This window comes from Lepus europaeus, chromosome 1, assembly GCF_033115175.1.
Source record: "Lepus europaeus isolate LE1 chromosome 1, mLepTim1.pri, whole genome shotgun sequence".
In the NCBI taxonomy this organism is placed as follows: Eukaryota; Metazoa; Chordata; class Mammalia; order Lagomorpha; family Leporidae; genus Lepus; species Lepus europaeus.
This window is the reverse complement of record NC_084827.1, coordinates 155,583,504-155,606,445: the sequence shown is the minus strand read 5'-3', so window position 1 is coordinate 155,606,445 and position 22,942 is coordinate 155,583,504. Positions and strand designations below refer to the sequence as shown.

At 36.4% G+C, this 22,942-nt stretch overlaps 1 protein-coding gene across 1 annotated transcript in view; it reads left to right on the top strand.

Annotated features, from left to right (window-relative positions):
- Positions 1–22,942, top strand: part of ERBB4 (erb-b2 receptor tyrosine kinase 4) — an 812,545-nt gene that overhangs the window by 761,620 nt on the left and 27,983 nt on the right. Inside the window, exons 23-25 of the mRNA XM_062197030.1 lie at positions 3,561–3,707; positions 6,900–6,997; positions 8,375–8,545. Coding sequence (XP_062053014.1) covers positions 3,561–3,707; positions 6,900–6,997; positions 8,375–8,545 — 416 coding nt within the window. The remainder of the gene's footprint in view (positions 1–3,560; positions 3,708–6,899; positions 6,998–8,374; positions 8,546–22,942) is intronic.

Genomic DNA, 22,942 nt, shown 5'->3' with positions numbered 1-22,942 from the left:
GTATATGCCATAGGAGGCACTACAATTTCCATGAAAGCTACATGTGTTTTATTCAGCTTAGAAACAGAAAATATGATGTGCTTGAGGTATAGACATAAGCATACTTGGAGAAATTTAGTTTTTAAACTAGTATAAAAAGTAAATATATATAAATTACATGATACATAGAATATATAGATATATATAGCTACTATAGATATGTAGATATTACATGATACAAAGAAAATAAACATATATTACATGAAACGTGTTATGCAGATTATAATATTAGCATTTATGTATTACATGATAAAGCTTATAGTAAATACTATGTGATATAGATAAACAGATACTATATGGCAAATTTATATATCATCATAACATGGATGTTATATGGTGTACTATATATTTTTTTATTTTTGTTTCTCTTTTCTACTTAAGTTTCCCTTAGATGTGGCAATCTGCTATAGGAAAATTTAAAAAAAGATTTATTTATTTATCTAAGAGTTATAGAGAGATAAAGAGAGACAAATAGAGAGAGAGAGAGATTTCATCCACTGGTCCACTTCCCAGATGGCTGCAATGCTAGGGCTGGACAAACTGAAGTCAGGAGCCAGGGGCTTTCCTCAGGTCTCCCATGTGGATGACAGGAGTCCTAGCACTTGGGCCATCTTCTGCTGTTTTTCCAAGCCAATAGCAGGGACCTGGAGTGGATGTGGAGCAGCATGGACCCGTATCAGTGCCTATATGGGATTCTGGCATCTGAGGCAGCAGCTTTACCTGCTGTGCCACAATGGTGGCCCATATAGGCAAATTTTAAGTGACCTTAAAACAAAGAAATAAAGAAACAAATGTGGACAAAACAGTTATATTTTTAATAGTAACATTTGTCTTTTGAGAAAATTCTGTTATTCAGGCTATAAAAGTTTCCTCATGTTGAATGGCAAAATCTCAAAAGTATTCAGTAAAGATAAATGATAAATGATGATGATGATGATGATGATGAAGATTAAGAAAGAGAGAGAGACTATAGAGAAAGAGAGAGAAAACTCCATTTTGAAACATTGTCTGGGTCATCAACCCATATTCATAAGGCATGCTAAGATTTTTAGGATGTATCATAATTGATGGCAAAAATTCTAGAAGGCAGAGAGAAATATACTTGTTTACACTGTAGCACTATGGAAAATCACCATTGGGTGCATTTTTATTTTGATAAAAATATGAATCAATTCTAATATATATCTTCAAATTATGGAATTGCAATGTAAGTTTTGAGTATGCTTCTTAGTAAGTTTTCCTTTTACAAGAAGCCATCCTTGTTTAACTACATATTATTATCTCCACAACAAGGTGAATGGATTATTATAGAAAGAAGTGGTGATTCTGATATTTCAAGTTTTGTTTTTGTGTTTACATACTTCTATAGAATATTTTCTGTTATTTTGATTTTTAATTGCTTTATTTCATGCTTAAATTGGAAGTTTTGACAGAGATAGGAGAGCATCTACTCTATTTTTTAAATATTTATTTGAAAGACAGAGTTACAGAGAGAGGTAGAGCCAGAGAGAGAGAGAGAGAAAGAGAAAGCTCTTTGATCACTAGTTCACTCCGCAGATGGCCACAATGGCCAGAGCTGCACTGACCCAAAGCCAGGTATCAGGCATTACTACCAGGTTTCCCACGTGGGTACAGGGACCCAAGGGACTTGGGCCATCTTCTACTGCTTTCCCAGGCTATAGTAGAGAGCTGGATTGGAAATGGAGCAGCTGGGACTCGAACCAGCACCTATATGGGGTGCCAACACTGCAGGCTGTGGCATTACCCACTATGCCATAGCTCCGACCTGCTACTTTCTCTATTATAATTGCCTATTTAATAAAATATTTTAATAAAATATATACTGTAAAAGTATGATATTGACTACAAAAGAAAAGTCATACACTTCTCACTTTTATTCAGTTTGCCTCGTGGACACTGGATTTTAAAAACATTGGTTCTGGCTGGCGCCGTGGCTCACTTGGCTAATCCTCCACCTGCGGCGCCAGCACCCTGGGTTCTAGTCCCGGTTGGGGCGCCAAATTCTGTCCCGGTTGCTCCTCTTCTAGTCCAGCTCTCTGTTGTGGCCTGGGAAGGCAGTGGAGGCTGGCCCAAGTGTTTGGGTGCCTGCACCCTCATGGGAGACCAGGAGGAAGCACCTGGCTCCTGGCTTCAGATCGGCACAGCACCGGCTGTGGCAGCCATTTGGGGAGTGAACCAATGGAAGGAAGACCTTTCTCTCTGTCTCTCTCTCACTGTCTATAACTCTCACTCTCTTCTCTCTCTCTCACTGTCTAACTCTGCCTGTCGAAACAAACAAACAAACAAACAAACATTGGTTCTATGAAGCTCACTCCTTGATATGCAAAATTAAGGCTTAATAAAGACCATGCAGTTAAAATGTACCACTAGTTATATATTTATGTTATATTTGAGAATCATAAGTTATAAACATTAACAAAACATCATAAAATTGACATAAATTTTATGTCTTGTATTTTTGTATTTTTATCATCAGGAAATGGCAAATGTTATAACCAAAGAAGGCATTAATTGAATTAATGATTCATTGGAGATGGTAGTGGAAATAAAGCATGGTTCTAATTAATGGATTTTTTGTATTAAAAGACTGTTGTATACAAGCATTGATCAAAATTCACTTTGTAATATTATTATGCCAACTTAGCTATTTCTATACTTAAGCATCTTTATTTTTAAGAAAAATGTGAATTTTTAGCTATGTAATTATCATATTGTAGAGAGGAGCTCTGTAGTGCATATTTTATTGCATACATCAGAATCATTATTATAAGAACAGACTCCTTGCATACTAACATTTAGATATTTGCTTTTTCAGAGGAAACCAGTTTTCTTGTAACTCAAGGAAGTAGTGTCATTATCTAAGGAATAAATTGCTCTTAATTCACTTCTATTTCATGGACGTCCACTGTGCCTATAGTATTTTACATATGGATCACTCCTCACTCAGCCTCCCATATGTGCTAAAGAAATGAGTCTGTTTTATTCCAGTTATTTTTTGGTACCAGTTAAAAAGGTCTACAATTCCTTGCCATAATTTAAAGTTATCAATCATTCAGGTATCTGAATTTTTCCTTTAAGGGCTTTTATAGCAGAGAGGCTAATCTCAAAACTAATATCAGTCATATTTATTTAATACAAAAATACATATGTATGTAACAAGTTAACTGTTTGGGACTATAATTTGGTATAATGAAACACAACTTGGATCAGTAAAAAGTGTTACTTAGAAGTACAAATCGGCAACAGATTCTATATTCTGATACACAATTTAAATTATTTCTGCTATTGATTAGAAATTCCAAGACAATAATATGAGAATTGAATCCTCCACAAAGATTTTGGCATTCAGATTCTCATAACGGGCATAGGAATCTGAAAAGCCTTTCTTGGAACTCTTTTGTAATTGGTCTTTACAAAGCTTTCTTTTATCACAGGCACTTTGCTGATTTGTGCAACTATCTTGTTAATATGCTTATGTAAGAATTTCATCTCCAACGCAGGAGTAACTATATGGGAACTGATGACCTTTGGAGGAAAACCCTATGATGGAATTCCAACCCGAGAAATTCCTGATTTATTAGAGAAAGGAGAACGTTTGCCTCAGCCTCCCATCTGCACTATCGATGTTTACATGGTCATGGTCAAATGTAAGATCTCAAAATATTACTATAATCATCTTCATCATTCTTAGCAAATAATTATCCATATCTCTCTATTTGTAAAATGTTTCTCTGAAGCGGCCACCAGAAAAGGATGTATTTTCCTCTGAGGGGAGGAGAGAGCTTCCACTTTGCCTGTGGCCTTGTCGCTATACTGAAGGAGTTTGTACATCCAAAAGGCTTCTGTAGCCTAGGTAGCTCAAGTCAAGAACCTGGGGTGATCACTGACATCATACATAAGAGTGTTCATTGTTAAATAAACAACAGGAGTCACTGTAGACTAACCTCCCATGCAGGACCTCTGTCCTCAAGGAGTTGTATTATGAGACTTAATAGTAATACTTGTTCTCAAAGAATTACTTTGTTTTAGTGGAAGATATTCTTATGTCTCACAAATATAGTTATGTCTAAGTGCTCACAAAAGATGTATCATTCTTAAGTTCTTCTTTAAGGATAATTAAGTTTATAAAAAAAAAAAAAAAGAGCGAAATTACCTTTGAAATGCAGTGACTTTGAGCAGCCCTTGTCTGGACTGTGGAGGAACAGTCTTGTTCTTGTTTTTATTTTTATTTTTTTGGTGTTTTGTTTGTTTTCTGTTTTTCTTTTTCTCTTTTTTTTTTCTTACTTATACAAAGTGTTGAACTCTTTACCTAGAGTAGAGTTAATCTTCTGTGTATAAATTTAAAATAGATCTTAGTAAAAAAACAAGACTGGGAACAGGAGAGGGAAGGGGAATAGGGGTAGGAATGTGGATGGGAAGGTGGGTACGGTGGAAAGAATTACTATGTTCCTAAAGTTGTAGTTATGAAATGCATGCAAACAAATACAAAATAGATAAATAAAATTGAATGCAAAAAATAAAGAAACGTTGCTGAAATTCATCTGAAATATGGGATTGCAAGACAGAGTAGCTACTTCAGCTTGGGGTAGCTAGCTCACACATCTGTGAGTGCTTGCTGTCATTCCTACCTAGTTACTGCCCTTTGGACTAATTCCCATTTCTGGAACTGCATCTCTAATAATGTCAAGGTCATAAGTTTTCATATTAGGTTTTGCTTTGGGGAATTACACACTGATATAATCTATCTGCCTAAAAAACAGTTAGAGGAATGCTTTTTGTGGTTTTGCAAATACATGCAAATACTAAGAATTGCCTGTATGTTAAATTTTTATAATATTATGTTCCTGGAAAAAAAAGTTTCTCTTGTTTGGGAAATATAACAGTTCAAAAACAATTGTGCAAGAAGCTTGTAGACACTTATGTTTGATGTGATTATTGTTCATGTAAAGCAGTATCATGCTTCCATGCTGTGATGTGATGTCAAATTTATCTGTCTCTTATACTCCTTATTCATATCATTTCCATGACAGCAAAATTGTCATGAAATGATAGCTAGGCACAATACTCTTACTAATGACATTAATGTTAGCAATATTAATGGGAAATATAACTAAATAAATTATTTGAAGAAATGATTTAAACATAGAGAAAGCTTAAAACTGATACTTTTTAAAAAACGGAATCTAACAGAAATAGACATAACAGTTTTAGTCAAGAGAAAGCAATAAGTGGGGAGAAATGAATCTACACTGAATGAAAAAGGTTATGAGTATTTACTTATTTTTTTCAATTTGATCATTTGTTTACATCAAACTGCCTTACTTTTCATTCCCCTTCCTTTGCCCCAGACACATATGTATTATAAATGTGTTTTGGAAGCCTAGGCCCTTAATTTAAATAGAATTAGGGAAGTCTCTGGAGTTCCTGACTTAATTTAAGTAAGATTAACGTACAGCAATCTCCCTAGTATAATCTGGGGTTTTCCCCTTTTGATTTACACAGGTTTAGCAAAGAAACAAACTGGTGAAGGTGAATAAGCATCTTATTAATAAGAGACTTTGGACCCTGGTCTACTCAGATTTATATTCATGACATGTGTGATGCATTCTGACAGTGAGGGAAGAAATAAAAAATGTTCTTTGCAGTTCAGGTCAGCATGCCCTTTTCTTAAAGCATAGTTCTATTTACTCAATATTTACTTAGAGAGAAACCAATACTCACTGCAAAGTTAACCTTTTTTGACTCCAGTAGTTCCAGAAATGCCTATTTTTGCATTAGCATCTTGGCATCAGCAAGCATTTTTAAAATATGAATGCATGTAGAACATAGACCTTTAGAGCTTTATTAGAAGGAAAAAAGGTAGGTAATGATAATGATATGCAAACGTATAGCAGAGGATTCTTAGATCAAGAATAAAGATTGAATTCCTAGAAAACAATGAAACAAACAATAGCTTTATTTGATCAAACATTGCTAGATATTCATCTCTGCAATAAAGTTTAGACACATGCATGTATTTTATAAATTGATCATGTAACCAACATAGGGAATGATTTAGAAACTTTCATAAAATAATATAAAACCAGGAAAGCATTTACTAATAGAGAGTTTTACCCCTTCTTTTTTGGAGAATTAAAATTTAGGTAGAAGAGATTCATTCAGCAGGAAAATCAAGAGAACTTTGATCCCTTTTTTCTTGTCACCACTTCAGGTTTATAAACATAGCCTGGGGAGATAAGACCCACTTTATCTAGACACTCAGTGCCATAATAATGCATGTCCTGAAATTTTCTGATAGCACTTTTATGCTGGAAAGATAAGCTAATGGCCATTGCTGGACAAACATTACCTATCCCTTGGCTTTACTTTTTTCCAGCAGAGGAAAGGTAGCATGAGAAACTTGCTCTCTATTCCTGTTTTTCCTCTTTATTGCACTCCAGACTTTTGCAACCAAATTTTTTCTTCCATGTCACTCCTGTCACAAAATGATAAATATTCCAGTCAACACATTTATAACCATCAAAGCAAATGTTTTGTAAAAATATCATCAAAAAAAATATCATCACATTAATGAAAAATATCTTAGATTATATCATAATTACCCATGTCCTATTTTCTACGAAAAATAAGCTTTAAATCAGATCAACAAAAAAAATTATACATTATTTTATAGCATATTGCATGGCATTAAAAATGTCAACTGACTGAGATAGAACCTTACCTATTGGATTATTTCTTTTGTTTTCTTATTTTTCAAATCATATTGTAAAAATACTTTTCACATTTTCCTTTTCCTAATTGTGGATATATTAACATTTTGATTGTGTGTGAATTTCCAGGTTGGATGATTGATGCTGACAGTAGACCTAAATTCAAGGAACTGGCTGCTGAATTTTCAAGGATGGCCCGAGACCCTCAAAGATATCTTGTTATTCAGGTACATTTCACTTGTTTTTAAGAGAATCCCAGTGGCAAATCATATTAAATGTGAATAACATCTAGACTTTTGGAACTATCGATATGACCACTAACATTGATTAGCTAAGTGGATTGCCATGTGAAACAAGTTGGAAAGAGCTTTTTTAACTGCATATCAAAACCACCTCTAAGCACTTTCCCTTAACTATACACACTACACACATGATTCTGTTATGGAATAGCCAGATAATTATGATTGCACATTTATAGAAAAAGGTCTTTATCCTCAGACCAGCCTCTAGCACACTACTTTGTATTAACATTATGTGTAATTCATGTTCATTATTATTATAATCTTCCTTTTCAGAATCAGAGGAACAGGGATTTTTATTTTAATGTTGTTAATGCCTGAGGAAAATGATTCAAATGTTTTAGTATATTAACATTTAACTTCTTAGAAAAATATTTTGAAATGCTTTCTTTTATTTGGGTATATATGCAGAATCTAAGCCATAATTGATTCAGATGACTTGATGCAGATATAAATCAAATAACAGGCCCAAAGAATATTTTTTGTCTAACAGTAGGAAAAAGGCCTGGATAATTTAAAAATTATGGTGTTTCACTGATGATTTTCACCAAAACTATAATCAAATGGACTTTAGATACACTGAATTATGCTCATTCAGTAATATGAGGTTTTCTTTATCTTCATATCAATAGGCTGATATGAAGATAAAAGCAGTTTTTTGAAGATAATGATTTCCAGATATTTTTCCCTAAAACTAACCTTCATTAACTGAAACTTTTAGAAAATGTCATAAATTTGAAAAAGTAAAGATAAGTTAATAAATAAATGAGGTGAGAAGAATAAGAGGTTTTGTCATCTCACACCCATTCATTCGATTTTCTACTTGTTCTGTGATTGTGAATGCTACTACTTTGACAATGTAGACTTTATGTTATGGAACACATCACAGAGCCCAAGCATCCCAATAACTTTACAGCACCAAACCAACCAAATGAAATAAAAATTGATGAATGTATTACTTTTTAAATTTGTTCTTAAAGTCATAACCCACACACCATCTTGACAATCAACCATTATTCTCAGATCTGAAATAGATTTTTGTACTCTTCAAAACATCCACAGCCTTCTGCTTTATTCCTCTCTAAAATTACTCATCACATTCTTCTTGTTAAATTTATTTATCTTACCCTTTCATCTCTAAGCATACTATAGGCTTATTTATGGCTAGTGGTTTTACTAAAAAAAGAAATGTTTTTTGAAATGCATACTTGAACATTTCAACCTGTAGTCTTGATATTGCCAAAATTTACTGCAGAGATCCCATGCTTAAGATGAAAGGAAGATTCATTTTTGACGATCTTTCAGGGAGATGATCGCATGAAGCTTCCCAGTCCAAATGACAGCAAGTTCTTTCAGAACCTCTTGGATGAAGAAGACTTGGAAGATATGATGGATGCTGAGGAATATCTGGTCCCTCAGGCTTTCAACATCCCACCTCCCATCTATACTTCCAGAGCAAGAATTGACTCAAATAGGGTAAGAAATAATTATGTGCATGTATCATTGTGTCTGAGAAATGAAATCATGGATCAAGATGATAGGTACTAAAATTTCATAGCAATCATATAGTTCTAGATTAAAAACCATGCCCATTAAATCTTCCAAATACAGTCAGTTTTGGAAGACTAGCATGGATAATATAATATGTATGTTAAAATATTTTCAAGATTCTCAAAGAAGAAATACTTTCCTCAAATTAATTGATATAAATCCTAATTTTGAAAAACTAATTCAAATAAAATTAGATATCATCCTAAATAAATGAAAAATATTACTGAACAGGGTTCCCAGGTTTCTTTCTTAAAAAGATGATGTGACTTTTTAGTCCGGGAGCAAAGCAAGTACAACTCTTTCACTCATTTAAGATACATTAACTGTTTTTGGTCAATTTGAAATAGAAACACAGAAAACTTTGCAATCCTTTGAACTGAATCAATCATGTTGAGAGGCCTGCTGAGTCATCCCTTAGATGTGGATTTCAGTTTTCAAAGAAGCTTCTGAAAATAATTTGTTCCTTTTTAAATATTAAACCCACTCTATAAGAATACCATTCTTTTCCTGAACTCTGTCAAATTCATGCATTTGTTCATTTGTTTATTTTTAAAAGTCTATTCATCATTAATTCAGCATGGATTGAGTACTTCCACCCAGAAAGCATTAGTACACATTTGAAATTCAAAGAAGTTTGACATACTCTTGCTTCCAAGAGTCTAAGCTAATGAAAGATTCACACACCCAGACAAAGTACAACATGATAAGTACTGCATTCAGATGTTCATTGGCCATTATGGTACATGGAAAAGTAGGGGATTTGTGTTTGTAATAAGTTTCTTCTATTTATAAAATAAACACAATGTTTTTTTTCTTTTCTAGAAAGCAATTCCTTTCTCTTAGTTTACCCTGTCCATCTAAGAACATTATCCATCTGGTAGAACAAACAGTACCCTACTTCTCTTGACCACAGGCATAAGAAAATTCTCATTCTCTAAAATAAAGTTATATCCTGAACTTTACTTCAGAATTTCGGAGATAAAAAATAATACTCACCTAGAGTTTACTATTGACATGAATAACCCTCTGAATCCTTCCAACTGTCCCAGAAGGTTATATTATTAGTATTCCCATCTTACAGAAGAAAAACTGCAGAGATGTTAGGTGTTTTGACTGGTGTCATCCAGCTAGTCAGTGGAAGAACAGGATTTTATTGTAAGCTGTCTCTAAATTATTGGAACATGTTATTTCTTTGATATACTCTTTTCCTTGACATGAACCTTAGCATCTGTGACTTGCCTTCTTTGGGAAACTCCCCAGTAATTTTCTTATAAAATGCATTCCCTAACCAGCCCACATCTTTTGCAGATTTACCTCTACCTACAAGATCTGATATAGAAAGAAGTAAAGATGGAGACCTCAATTAATTTATCTTTCTAGGGAAAATTTGTTTTGTAGTCCAAACTGAAAACTTCCCATATGCTCAATGGGGAGGAGTGAAAAATTTTAAAAATTAAGTCAACTGGTACGTAATGATTACCAGTTTAATTTGTGGGAGAGAGGGAAGTCTTTAAGATATGTAAATGAAATGTATCCCCAACTCTGCATACTATGCAAAATAGCCAAATTATATGTGTGTAATTTTAAGCGGCAAATTCATGGTTTTTTATTATAACAGTAAATTTTCAAGAAAAAAATTTCCCCCTTCGTTCTTATAGGCCAAAATTTGGCCATAAAGACCAAAAGTATGGATTTTTTGTATGAATTCTCACATTCCAAATTTGTCTTCATTTTAATTAGGATAAAGATTTGAGAAAAAAAATGGAATTATTGAGATGAAATAGAAGTCATTTGAGAACTAATTTGACTTACAGGGATCATTTCTTTTCTACCAATATTACTTAAACAATGTCATCTATAGATTTATTTTCCAGTTTTGGAAAAAATTGTGCTTAAATATTTTCAGGCATTAAAAAGCCTTTTTGGTCATCTATATGGCACTATTTTTTTTCAATCTGTCTTTGTAGAACTTTTACGGTAATTTCTAATGTATACAAATGCAGTTTCCTCCCCCTTCTTTCCTAGAAGACTAAATCATGTTATTTTACAGTTAGAAAATAAATTACTTCAATTTTAGATTCTGTTACCAAATTATGTGCTAAGACAACATATTAAAGTGAATTTTGATCAAATATTTTCTAAGCATTTTTGGTGAACTTTGAAATCAAATAACAACTCAGTTTTTAAATATGGATTTTACTGCTCACTAATCAAGAAACTTTAGGTAATTTTCTAGATGGCTCCACAACTTTGTCCCTCATTTTTGAAATAAGCACAATAATATATATCTTCTATGAGTGTTAAGCAATTAACTTTAAAAAACTGCAGAGTGGAGCCTGTGCTGTAGCACAGTGGGTTAAGCCACTGCCTGTGACTCCCTTATGACAGTGCCTGTTTGCAAGTTTAACTGTTCCACCTCTGATCTAGTGCCCTGCTTATGTACATGGGAAGGTGGCAGAGGATGGCCCAAGTATTAGGACCCCTGCCACTCACTTGGGAGACCCATATAGACTTCTGGATTCCTGGCTTCAGCTCAGACCAGATCCGGCTATTGTGGGCATTAGGAGAATGAACCAGGAAGTGGAAGATCTTTCTCTCCATCTCTCTCTCTCTCTCTCTCTGCAATTGTAGCTTTCAAATAAATAAATTCATCTTAAAAAATTTGCAGGATATTGGGGCCGGTGCCGTGGCTCAATAGGCTGATCAATCTGCTTGCAGCGCCGGCACCCTAGGTTCTGGTCCTGGTCGGGGCACTGGATTCTGTCCCTGTTGCTCCTCTTCCAGTCCAGCTCTCTGCTGTGGCCTGGGAGTGCAATGGAGGATGGCCCAAGTCCTTGGGCCTTGCACTCGTATGGGAGACCAGGAGAAGCACCTGGCTCCTGGCTTCGGATCAGCACGGTGCACTGGCCGCAGTGTGCCGGCCACAGCGTACCAGCCACAGTGGCCATTGGGGGGTGAACCAACAGAAAAGGAAGACCTTTCCCTCTGTTTCTCTCTGTCACTGTCCACTCTGCCTGTCCAAAAAAAAAAAAAATTGCAGGATATCTTTAGAACCAGGCTAGTGAATATTTATTACCTCTTCTAAAAATCACCCAAATTTAATCTTTATTTTTCTCTTTGTCAATATTGTATCTCATAAATAATCACATCTTCTTATCTATGAAAAGTCTGTTGATGCAATTAGTACTAGACAACAAAATTATTTCTGCTGTTGTGTTCTAGTAGCAAATAAATTATAGAAGTTATTGCTTCTCTAGTGCATTTTATTATTTTGAATTCATATGTATCTTGATAAGTTGTAACTAAAGCAGTGAGTCAATTCAAAATACAGAGTTGATCATTTACCTGGAAATTTGGCCAACACAAATGCAAACAACACTAGAAAATGCTCACCAAATTTACAGTTGTTGGTATTATAGTGAAATTAATATTATCTCCAATATTCTTGTCATAACAATATACAAGAAGTACTTACTCCAGCATGATATAAATAGTAGAAAAATGAGAAATGAGAAGTTATTTAACTTCTATAAACTTCAGTTCTATACATCTACGAAATGAGAATTAATAATAGGTTTCTCAGAGAATAACACAAAGATTAACCCGTTTAAGTTTTATTTATTTATTTGAAAGTCAGAGTGACACCCACACACACCCCCACACAAACACAGAGTGAGAGAGAGAGAGAGAGAGAGAGAGAGAATATCTTCCATGTACTTATTGATTCCCCAAATACTCGCAGCAGCAGCACCTGGCTGGTTCCAATAACAGGAGTGTGGAACTCCATCCATGTCTCCCACAAGAGTGGCCGGGACTCAGGTAGTTGAACCATCATCTGCTGCCACCGAGGCACATTATCAGGAAGTTGGATGAGAAGGAGAGTTGCCAGACCATGACCCTACCCAATATGATACAGGATCTGCTTGTTCCAGGTGGCAGCTTAATGCTTGGCCACAGGATCTGTCCTATGGGCACTTTGTATTATATGTGAGCATGTTGTCCATTGATGGACCTGTAATAAATGCTCAGTAATGGGGATATAAATGACAATGAACTTGTAAAGAAAGGCAAAGCCATTTATTTGGAGCTTGCGGTAGCAAGGAGTTAACCACACACTGACACTTATGTTTTGACAGAGATTGAAAGGCAAGCAGAGTGGATGGGGAGACTCTGTAGGAAAAAAAAAAAAGGAAAGATTTCAAATACACCCTGATAGGAGGCTCTTTTCTGGGTGAAGCAGTCGGCAGGCTAACTAGAAGTAATTTTTAGGGACGCATATTTGACTTTCTGTGATTGGTCTTAAGTTGGAAGCAAGTACAGAAAGGAAGCTGTCAGTTATTAATCAGCTTCTGGCCATCTATGGCAGATTGTTACAGAAGTTACTGTTTAGCTTCCTGGGTTGTTATTACAGATAGCAATCTGGCCCCTTGCAAATCTGATTGATAGGAGGCTGGCGTCCTGGGCTGTTTATTGTAGACAACAGGTTATTGTAGACAACAGGCAGGTTGCAGCAAGTTGTGGATCAGAGTTTTAATTTTTACACATGGTTCAGCCATTCTCCTTTGGAATATTCAGTCCAGGGATAGGCTTTAGGTTCCATTGCTTCCTCCTTCTTTGTAGATAGATTTATTTGCTCATATGCTGCTATTACTTTCAATTAGATGCTCAATATAATTTTGAAATTTGTTATCGGTTGTTCTGATGATCATGGATAAATTCAGTGTTCATTTTTTTTTAGTTTCTTGGATTTATATTTTTGATATAATGAATTGTATATTTATGCCACAGCCAGGGATGAAAAAATCAATAATAGATTAAGGCTGAAAGTAGTTTTGTTTCAGTACAGTAGAAAATGTAATGGCAGTCATTTGGCGCAGCAATTAGGACACTGAGAGAAAGGCATGTATCCCGAATCAGTGCATACAGCTCCACTATTAGATTTGAGCTTCTTGCTGTAGCACTCCTTAGGAGGAAGCAGATGATGACTCCAACACTTGGGTTCCTGAAACCCATGGAGGATATTCAAATTGAGTTCTGGAATTCTAGCTTCAGCCTGGTCCAGCCTTGGCCTTTTTTGCACTTTTGTGGATAAACTAGCAGATAGAAGATATTTCTCCATCTGTCTCTGTGTCTTTTAGATGAAATGAAAATAAATATTTTTAAAAAATAAAATTTAAATAAATTTAATGTAAAAGCTTCAATGTACTCTTTTTTGGAAATATTTTTATTCATTTATTTGAGAGAGAATGTTACAGAGAGAGAGAAAGAGAGAGAGAGGAAGAGGCAGAGAAAAAGGTATTCTATCTATTGGTTCACTCCCCAAGTGGCTGCAACAGCTGGAGCTGAGCTGTTCCAAATCCCAGAGCCAGAAGATTTTTCATGGTCTCCCTTGTGGGTGCAGGGGCCTAAGCAGTTGGGCCATCTTCCACTGCCCTCTCAGGCCATAAGCAGAGAGCTGGATTGGAAAAGGAGAAACCAGGATTCAAACCTGTACCCATGTGGGATGCAGGTGCCGCAGATGGAGGCTTAGCCTACTATGCCACAATGCCAGCCCCTCATGGTACTATTACAGAGAGTGGGAATTAAGCTCACCTAGGGCCACCTAATGATAGCCTCAGAAAAATGAAGGAAGCAGAAATGAGGCTTTGATTGATTCCTAGCCTCAGGAGCAGTGACCCGCTGGCGGAAGCAGGCACTACCCTCAGAAATGCAGCTGTTTTTATCCCTACCATAGGGATGTCTCTTCCCCAGTTTCTCATTGTCCAAGCAACATGGCAGTTACAATCTAGACCCAAACAGTGCCCAAGGTAGGGTGCGGCAGTAGAGGAGTGAGTATACAGACCAGTTGCTAGACAGACAGAAGGAAAGAGGGTGAGTTACACTGTGGTAACAACAAGGCTTGCACAGTTCAAGGAACTGAGACATGATAGCACTTTGTAATGATCATCTGGTGGGTATAGATTACAGAATTGCTCAAGGTGATGAAGATAAAGCTAAGTTTGTGAGCAAGCTCAGCAGGTGAGCTCTGGGGTTTTTGCAACTCTTATCCTACCTGCTACTGAGGCCTGGTATCATGGCTGCAATAAGGCTAAGCTAAGTCTTTTGTCAAAATACACCATCAGGGGGCTGGCACCAGGGCTCACTTGGTTAATCCTCCACCTGCCGCACCAGCATCCCATATGGGTGCCGGGTTCTACTCCTGGTTGCTCCTCTTCCAATCCAGCTCTCTGCTGTGGCCCAGGAGGGCAGTGGAGGATGGCCCAGGTGCTTGGGTCCCTGCACCCGCTTGGGAAACCATGAGGAAGCACCTGGCTCCTGGCTTCGGATCAGCACAGCGCCAGCAGTGGCAGTCATTTGGGGAGTGAACCAATGGAAGGAAGACCTTTCTCTCTGTCTCTCTCTCTCTCTCTCTCTCTCTCACTATCTATAGCTCTACCTGTCAAATTAAAAGAAAAAAATACACCACCAGGTCCTTTTCTCACTGTCACAGGATCATTCAGTTATTTGTGAAAAATAGTGTTAAGGATTAAGTGTTCCACCTCTTTCTTCAAAACATATCAACTAACTCATCTCTCTGGGCCAGGGAGAGACAGAGAAATGATGGCTCATCCACAATGGTGAAGACCCACAAGGGATCTATCACTTAATTTAAACATTTTTCCACTTTGTTTTTTTTATCTGCTAAGGAGTGCAGACAGATTTCATAGGTTTGCATTTTCCTCCTCTTTTTGATGTCTTTCTCACAGGATAAATATATAAATAAGTTGAAAAATGAGCAAAATGTAAGCAGAAGAAGTAAAATATGAAGGAAAATAAAGGAGTTTATCTCAAAAATTGTATCAGTTTCTAAATAATTGAATGTAAACTGAATATTCTGACTGCTACAGAACTGTGATTCTACAGGCTTTATTTTACACTACCTCCTGCCCTCAGGTTAGCTTTCATGACATTAATAAAGATATTTTAATAAGATTACCTTAAGCAATGTAATTATTTTTGAAATGTTTTTTAATTACTCACCCTACCCACAAAATAAATACAAGCAAAACTTTTCTCTTTCTGATAGAATTTATGATGTTGTGCTATATATGCATCCTGGTGATACATAAACTAGGAGAAAGTTCAAGCAAAACGATAGTGCAGAAACACTGGTGTTATTCCCAGTAATAACATTTGAAAATATGACAGTTTTAATTTAGTTTATATGTTAATAAATCAAAATAATGACCTCCAATTTTATCAAATAATAAAAATAGTATAGTAATATCAGCTAAAATTATTGACTGCGTACTATAACAAAGCATTATGCAAAGTGTTTTATATTATATGAACTATCTTAATTTTACTCCACAGAATCTTGTGAGGTAGGTACTAATGTTAGTCCCATTTTAAAAGGTAAGAAAATTGAGCAGAAAAAAAAAAAAAAACAATGGCGGAATAGGAAGGGAGCACATTGATGGTTCAGCAGGACACACAGGTTAATAAAAGTGGAGATACTGCAGGGTCAAGGAAGAGTAGGGGATGAAACAGCAGAGGAAACTCTTCCGGAACTAGTGATTCACAGTGGACCTGCGTGGAGAGCGTGGAAGCCCAAGTACGGGACACCAGCGGCAGACTCAACGCACCAGCGCTGGAACGCGAGGTGAGCCGAACCTCAATAGCCCGAGACACCAGCGGGCAAGCTGAAAGAGGAGACTAGAGGGAACAAGGCTTGAAACTCCGTGGGGAAAAATTCACCAGGCTAACTAGAAGAGAGAGGGAAAAAAATTAAAAAAGTGACCGATACAGACACGAGTTTCTCTCTCTCCGCTCACCCCTCCAAGGCGAGCAAGACAAAGAGCAGGCGCCATTTTGGACATACGTCATAAGCAGGGCAACCTCAGGTCTGCACCGGCCCTGAGCCTAGCAGAAAAACCTGACTCTGGGGGGAGGGGTGAAATAACAGGAGATTGGCATCTAACTTGGCAACCCAGTGGGAGACTGCAGGAGAATTGGAGCCCACACTGAGGGCAGCAGAGATTCCCTGTGTGGTCCTTGGGAAAGAGCTTCCAATCTCTGGCTCCTGTGGGTATATCATTTGCCTGCTAACTACCTCCAATTACGTTCAGCTGTGCAGAATTACTTCCCTTTTGAATCAAAAAAAAAAAAAGAGAGAGAGATTTACCACGCCTAACCTGGGAGTGTCATCTTTGACACACCCTCAACCCTGAGGAACCAAACACAGCTCTCAGTCCACACTTATCTCAAGCCTCTAAGGCTCCACCAAAAGCAGACAGTCCACTTAATATAGAGCCATAGTGTAACAAGAAAAAACACCACAGTGAAGAAACCAAATATCTCCAACATGCCAAACAACAAACGCAAAAACCAAGCTAGCAAGAACAAGGAAGACACTATGATGCCCCCAAATGAAAAAGACACCCCAATTCAAGATTATGAAGATGATGAGATAGAAGAAATCCAAGAAGCAGATCTCAAAAATTTGATAAGAACATTAAGCAGTTCTCAAAAACAAATTCTTGAACTACAGAAATCCTTAATGGACAAGATAGAAAATCTCTCTCGTGAAAATGAAATATTAAGGAGGAATCAAGATGAAATGAAACAACTAGTAGAACATGAAACTTTGATAGTGACAAAAAACCACAATGAAATGAAGAATTCAATAGATCAAATGACAAACACATTAGAGAGCCTTAAAAACAGAATGGGCGAAGCAGAAGAGAGAATATCAGACTTAGAAGACAGAGAACAGGAAAGGAAACAGGCAAACCAAAGAAAAGAAGAAGAAATTAGAAATCTAAAAAATATTGTCGGGAATCTACAGGATACTATTAAAAAACCTAATATTCGGGTTCTAGGAGTTCCTGAAGGCATGGAGAGGAAGAAAGGATTAGAAGGCATTTTCAGTGAGATACTAGCAGAAAATTTCCCAGGTTTGGAGAAGGACAGAGGCATCTTAGTACAGGAAGCTTATAGAACCCCTAATAAACATGACCAAAAGAGATCCTCACCACGACACATTGTAATCAAACTCACCACAGTGAAACATAAAGAAAAGATTCTAAAAGGTACAAGAGAGAAACGTCAGATTACTCTCAGAGGATCTCCAATTAGACTCACAGCAGACTTCTCATCAGAAACCCTACAAGCTAGAAGGGAATGGCGAGACATAGCCCAGGTACTAAGAGAGAAAAACTGCCAGCCCAGAATATTATATCCTGCAAAGCTCTCATTTGTGAATGAAGGTGAAATTAAGACTTTTCATAGCAAACAGAAACTGAAAGAATTTGTTGCCACTCATCCTGCCCTGCAAAAGATGCTTAAAGATGTGTTACACACAGAAACACAGAAACATGGTCACCAATATGAAAGAAGGTAAAGGAAGGAAACCTCACAGCAAAAGATCACAGGAAGCTCAATTTCTCTTTGACATAGAATTAAACTCTGATGCTCTCTTAAAGCAATGTGTTAAAGTAATCTAAAAACAAAAAGCAGTTCAAATCAATTGGCAATCTACAAAAAGAGTTAAAGATTTTAAAAGCTATTATTAAAATTGCTATATTGGTCTATTATGCTATGTTATATGTGTGTACATATTGTATGTCCACATAGGAAATTTTATTAAGAGTTTTATTTTAAATGGCTTATAGATAAGATTGTCCATAAAATTAAGCTGCTAAAATCAATCAAAGATACATTTTAATTTGTGTGACCTGAATCTGTGTATCATATGGTTTAAACTTGTTGGTAGAAAGAAACTAAAAACATTTTACATGGTTGTGCTTCAGTTTACTGGTTAAACAAACTACACCATGTTAGATATTTAAGAGGTGTTTTCAAATACATGATTCTTAAAATTTATAGAAGGCATTGGACCTTCTGGTAAATGTTTTCTTAAGTTGTTATCTAATGGTTGAAATGGTTTGCTAAGTATTCATGTAATATTGCTATTGTCAGCAAGCGATCTAGGACTTGCTCCCTCATTTCTCTATTCTAAGCCCAACTTATTCTTTCATTTCTCTATTCTCTTCAAGCTAGGAAACTAATTCTATTATGAAGGAATCTGTAGGAGGCACAATTTAATCTTTAGACCTTATAAAAGAGATGGCTAACATTTTTCTGTAATAGCCTAGCCAAAATAAGAACTTAAATAATAATCTCATAGCTAGATTCACTTCGCCATCAGCGAAGTAAGCAGTAAGTAGAAAAAACCTCCCTTTCAGACCAAAGGGAAAGAAAGTTTTAAAGTGAGAATATAATTTTCCTCATGGGCATTGTCTACCTTAGAAAAACTACTACAGAACATGCCTGTGACTATAGACTTGTAGTTCAGGTCACCGAAGATTAAAGATGGGACTTGGACGCTCCCTTGACTTGCATCCTCTGGTCTGCTTTAACACAAACCAGGAGGAAAAGAAAGCTAGGCATCAGAAGCAATGGGTGGCAGGCCTATTAATGGCTTATCTGTACAGTGATCTGCCCTCAAGGAGACCCAACAGGCCAGTACACTGCAGTGGCTTTCAATGTGGTAAGCCTGGGCTTCAGCAGAAGTCAGCTTGTGAAGAGCCCTGGCAGCTCTGCCAAGAGTTGGATCCCTGGAAATGGACCTGCCCTGGAGTCGAAGGATGCCCAGGTCAGAGCCACAGATCTTATTGGCTCTAAGCTGAAAAGCCCTTCACTCAGCCCAACTTCCAAAGTGACCACTGCAGCTGAGGGGACGGCCAAGTAGGGTCAGCAACATTGCAGGCAGAACTGTAAATTTCTTGTTAGAGATGCCCCCTGCCTTTACCTGGCCAGCTCTCCTCCCAGGCCAGCTAAGTAATGAAAGTCAACAGAGTGCCTTCCCCTAGGAGGTTCACACCTCCCTTAGGATATACCCCATGGGAAGAGATAGATAGGTCTGGGCCTCTGAACTTACAAGGCCTAAAGCCCAACAGATTATTATCAAGCCCCTTCTATCAGGTTCTATTTGCCTCTCAATCAGAAAACTTAATTGTAGCTTAGACAACACCTTTCTTAGCTCCTCTAATAATGACTCTGTCCTTTCTTCTAGACCCTGTCTAGCACACTTGGGCCTCATTCCTTTGTAATCATAACCTCTACTCTACCACCAATGGCTCTATTCCCAACCTGTGTATACTGATGGTTCTCTTCCCCACTTAATGCTGTATAACTGTTCAAACCTGGTAAATGCCACTCTTAGGATCATTGGTTACTATCCTCACTCTGTCTTTTATGACCTTGTCTAAATATGATCAGAGTCGGCAAACTTGGAAGGCTTCCATAGCCTTGGCAACTCATGACAAGAGCCTAGGATGGTTACTGGCGCCATAAACTAGAGTGTCAATTTGTTGGGTCAACAACAAGAGCCACTGTGCACTTGCTCCTCATGTGGGATCTCTGTCCTTAATGTGCTGTACATTTTGACTTAATGCTATAACTAGTACTCAGGCAGTGTGTTTCACTTTGTGTTTCTATGCGGGTGCAAACTGTTGAGATCTTCATACTAAATTGATCTTCTGTATATAAAGAGAATTGAAAATGAATCTTGATGTGAATGGAAGGGGAGGGGGAGCGGGAGAGGGGAGGGTTGTGGGTGGGAGGGAAGTTATGGGTGGGGGAGGCCATTGTAATCCATAAGCTGTACACTGGAAATTTATATTCATTAAATAAAAGTTAAAATAAATAAAGAAAGAAAGAAAGAAAGAAAAAACATAAAAAAAAAAGAAAATTGAGCAATGAGAGTTTAGGTAACTCACAAATGACAAAAGGCAGATGAAATTTTTTAATTAATTGATTTTGGCTTGAGAGGTAGAGAGCCATAGATACAGAGAGTTCCCTTCTACTGGTTCACTCTCCAAATGCCCACAATAGCTGGGGTTGGGTCAGGCCAAAGCCTTGAGTCGGGAGTTCAGTCCAGGTGTCCCACATGGGTGTCAGAGACCAAAACATCTGAGCCATTACCTAGTGTCCCCAGGGATGCACAATAGCAGGAAGTTGGAATCTAGGGCGGACTCAAACCCAGACCATCTGATATGGGATATAGTTTCCCAAGTTGCCTTTTAATCACTAGGCCAAATGCCCACCCCTGGACCTAGAAATTTCAGTAGTCCCACAGGGATTAAGGCTATAATCCTCAACTAATATAAGGTTGGAGAAAGGAGGTTCTTTATCTTGAGTTACCTTTACATTTCTTGCTACTGCAGGAACTGGTTTCATTCAGTTGGTGGTGATAAGAATTCTGGAACCAACTTGGTAACACTTTGGTCTTGGTCAAATCACCTATTCATGCTCAGTTTCTTCAATTCCATGACAAGAAGATGAAATCTCTAGAAGTTCATTTTATCTTGAGATTTACCATATCATAGTATGACTTTTCAAAATAATTACTGTATTTTATGCATTTATGTTTTCTTCTAAAAATATTTGGTTAGAAAATAACCAAAATCATTTTGAATTACTTCTATACACTTGTTAATATCTGATTGGATATAAAGAGAAAAATCCTATAGGCACATGTTAAGGAAGCATCTCATAGCTAAATGATATAGTGGGAGAATTTTGTGATGATTTAACAAGGCTACACTTGTTGCATTTTACCAAGGATCAATGTCGATTCTAACAGTGGCTGGTACTTCTTGATAACTGACTGTAATCTCAGGATATTGGTTTTACATTTGGTCCAAAGTATGTCAAGGTTTCTAGCACAGTATCCTTGACATAATGTTTGGAGCTGTGTTGTTGTTGTTGACTTTATCATTTTTTTAATTAAGACAAAAGAAAGAGCTCTTATTACTCAGTCTCCATATCATTAGGTACTGTCTCATTTTTGTTTTATTTTTAAAATTATTTAATTTATTATAACTAAAAAGTAAATGAATTAATATCTTGAATTTTTATTAAAGGCTGTATTAGACAATGAAGGTACAGAGCTTGAAGACAGAGATTCTACCTTCAACGAGTTTACTTCTAGTTGAACAGATAATATTCTGAGAAAAATATCAGAAATTACAGGAAAATGACAGTAGAAACCAAATCAGCTTGATTATACAACATTATTGTAGCTGTATTTTAGTGGAGGATAAAGATCTAGTTTGGAACAGAAATGGGGTTTTGGTGGAGCAAATCTGAAATGGGTCAGAAGCCAAGACAGAACAGAACACGATGAAAAACTCAACATGAGCAAATGTAAAGTGATTTTTTCTTAAGTTACTTTTAAAATCCTAGATTTCATAATATGTTTCTATTTTACATGCTTGAGAATTGTGGTTGTCAGAGGATGTTGGATAGATTTTTCTCTCAGTTTTCCTGATTTGTTGTCAGTGTTATGAAGGCTTTACATATGGTTTTGAATCTCTTATACTTCATTAAATGATCCAACTCAAAACAAAATTAGTTTTTGGACTTCCTAGAAAACAGCTCTCAAATTCTACTCTTCATGCTGCCATGTGTCTAACTCAGGCCCTTGTCATTTTACAGAATTTGCTGTATTATCTCCCTAACATCAATTTCTAAATAGAATGTTCACATTGTACCCAATGAAAGATAATACTAATTAATATTTCCAACACCTGGTCATATATTTGTACCAATGCTTTTCATTTTTTAACTCTCATCAATTTAGAGCACATCTATTATTTTCATCAATGGAAGAAACTTGAATTATATGTGTTTATTAGATCTTGCTTTACATGATAGATAGCCCTATTGTCACTAACATTTGAAGAAGTTTTGAACATTTATCCTAGGAAATGCCTGGATCATTCCAGTTGACCAGTCATTGCAATTTATTTTCCACTACTCTCCAGCTCACATGCACAAAATTGCCCAGAGCTGCAAGCATTATCTGAACACTGACCTCCTTAAACATATAGATCATGTTGGTGTTTTCTGTGTGGATTATTTGTTTTAAGAGAAGGCAATATCTTCTTTATATTTCATAGGTTTGTCTGTTTTTAAAATATAAGAAGATAATGTTGATTGCATTCGTTTATTCTAACAAGTTCTTGGAAATTACAGATACGTCAAAATGATTCTGATTTCTCTGATTTTCAACTAGTAATAGATTTAGAACTTAGCCTCAAAGTTGGGGAAGGATGAGAGGTCAGCAATAACCTTTTTTTAAAAAAAATGTAAAAAATTATTTTCTGTATGTAAAATTCTGCTCATATTCATACTCATATTCTGCTCATATTCATACACACCAATACCAGGGTCTCCTTAACATATCAACAACATATTCTTCTTCCCTATCATTTGCACTTCATTTTGTTTGCTTTCCCTTAAAATGTATGTCCTTCTTTCAGATATTTCTTTCAA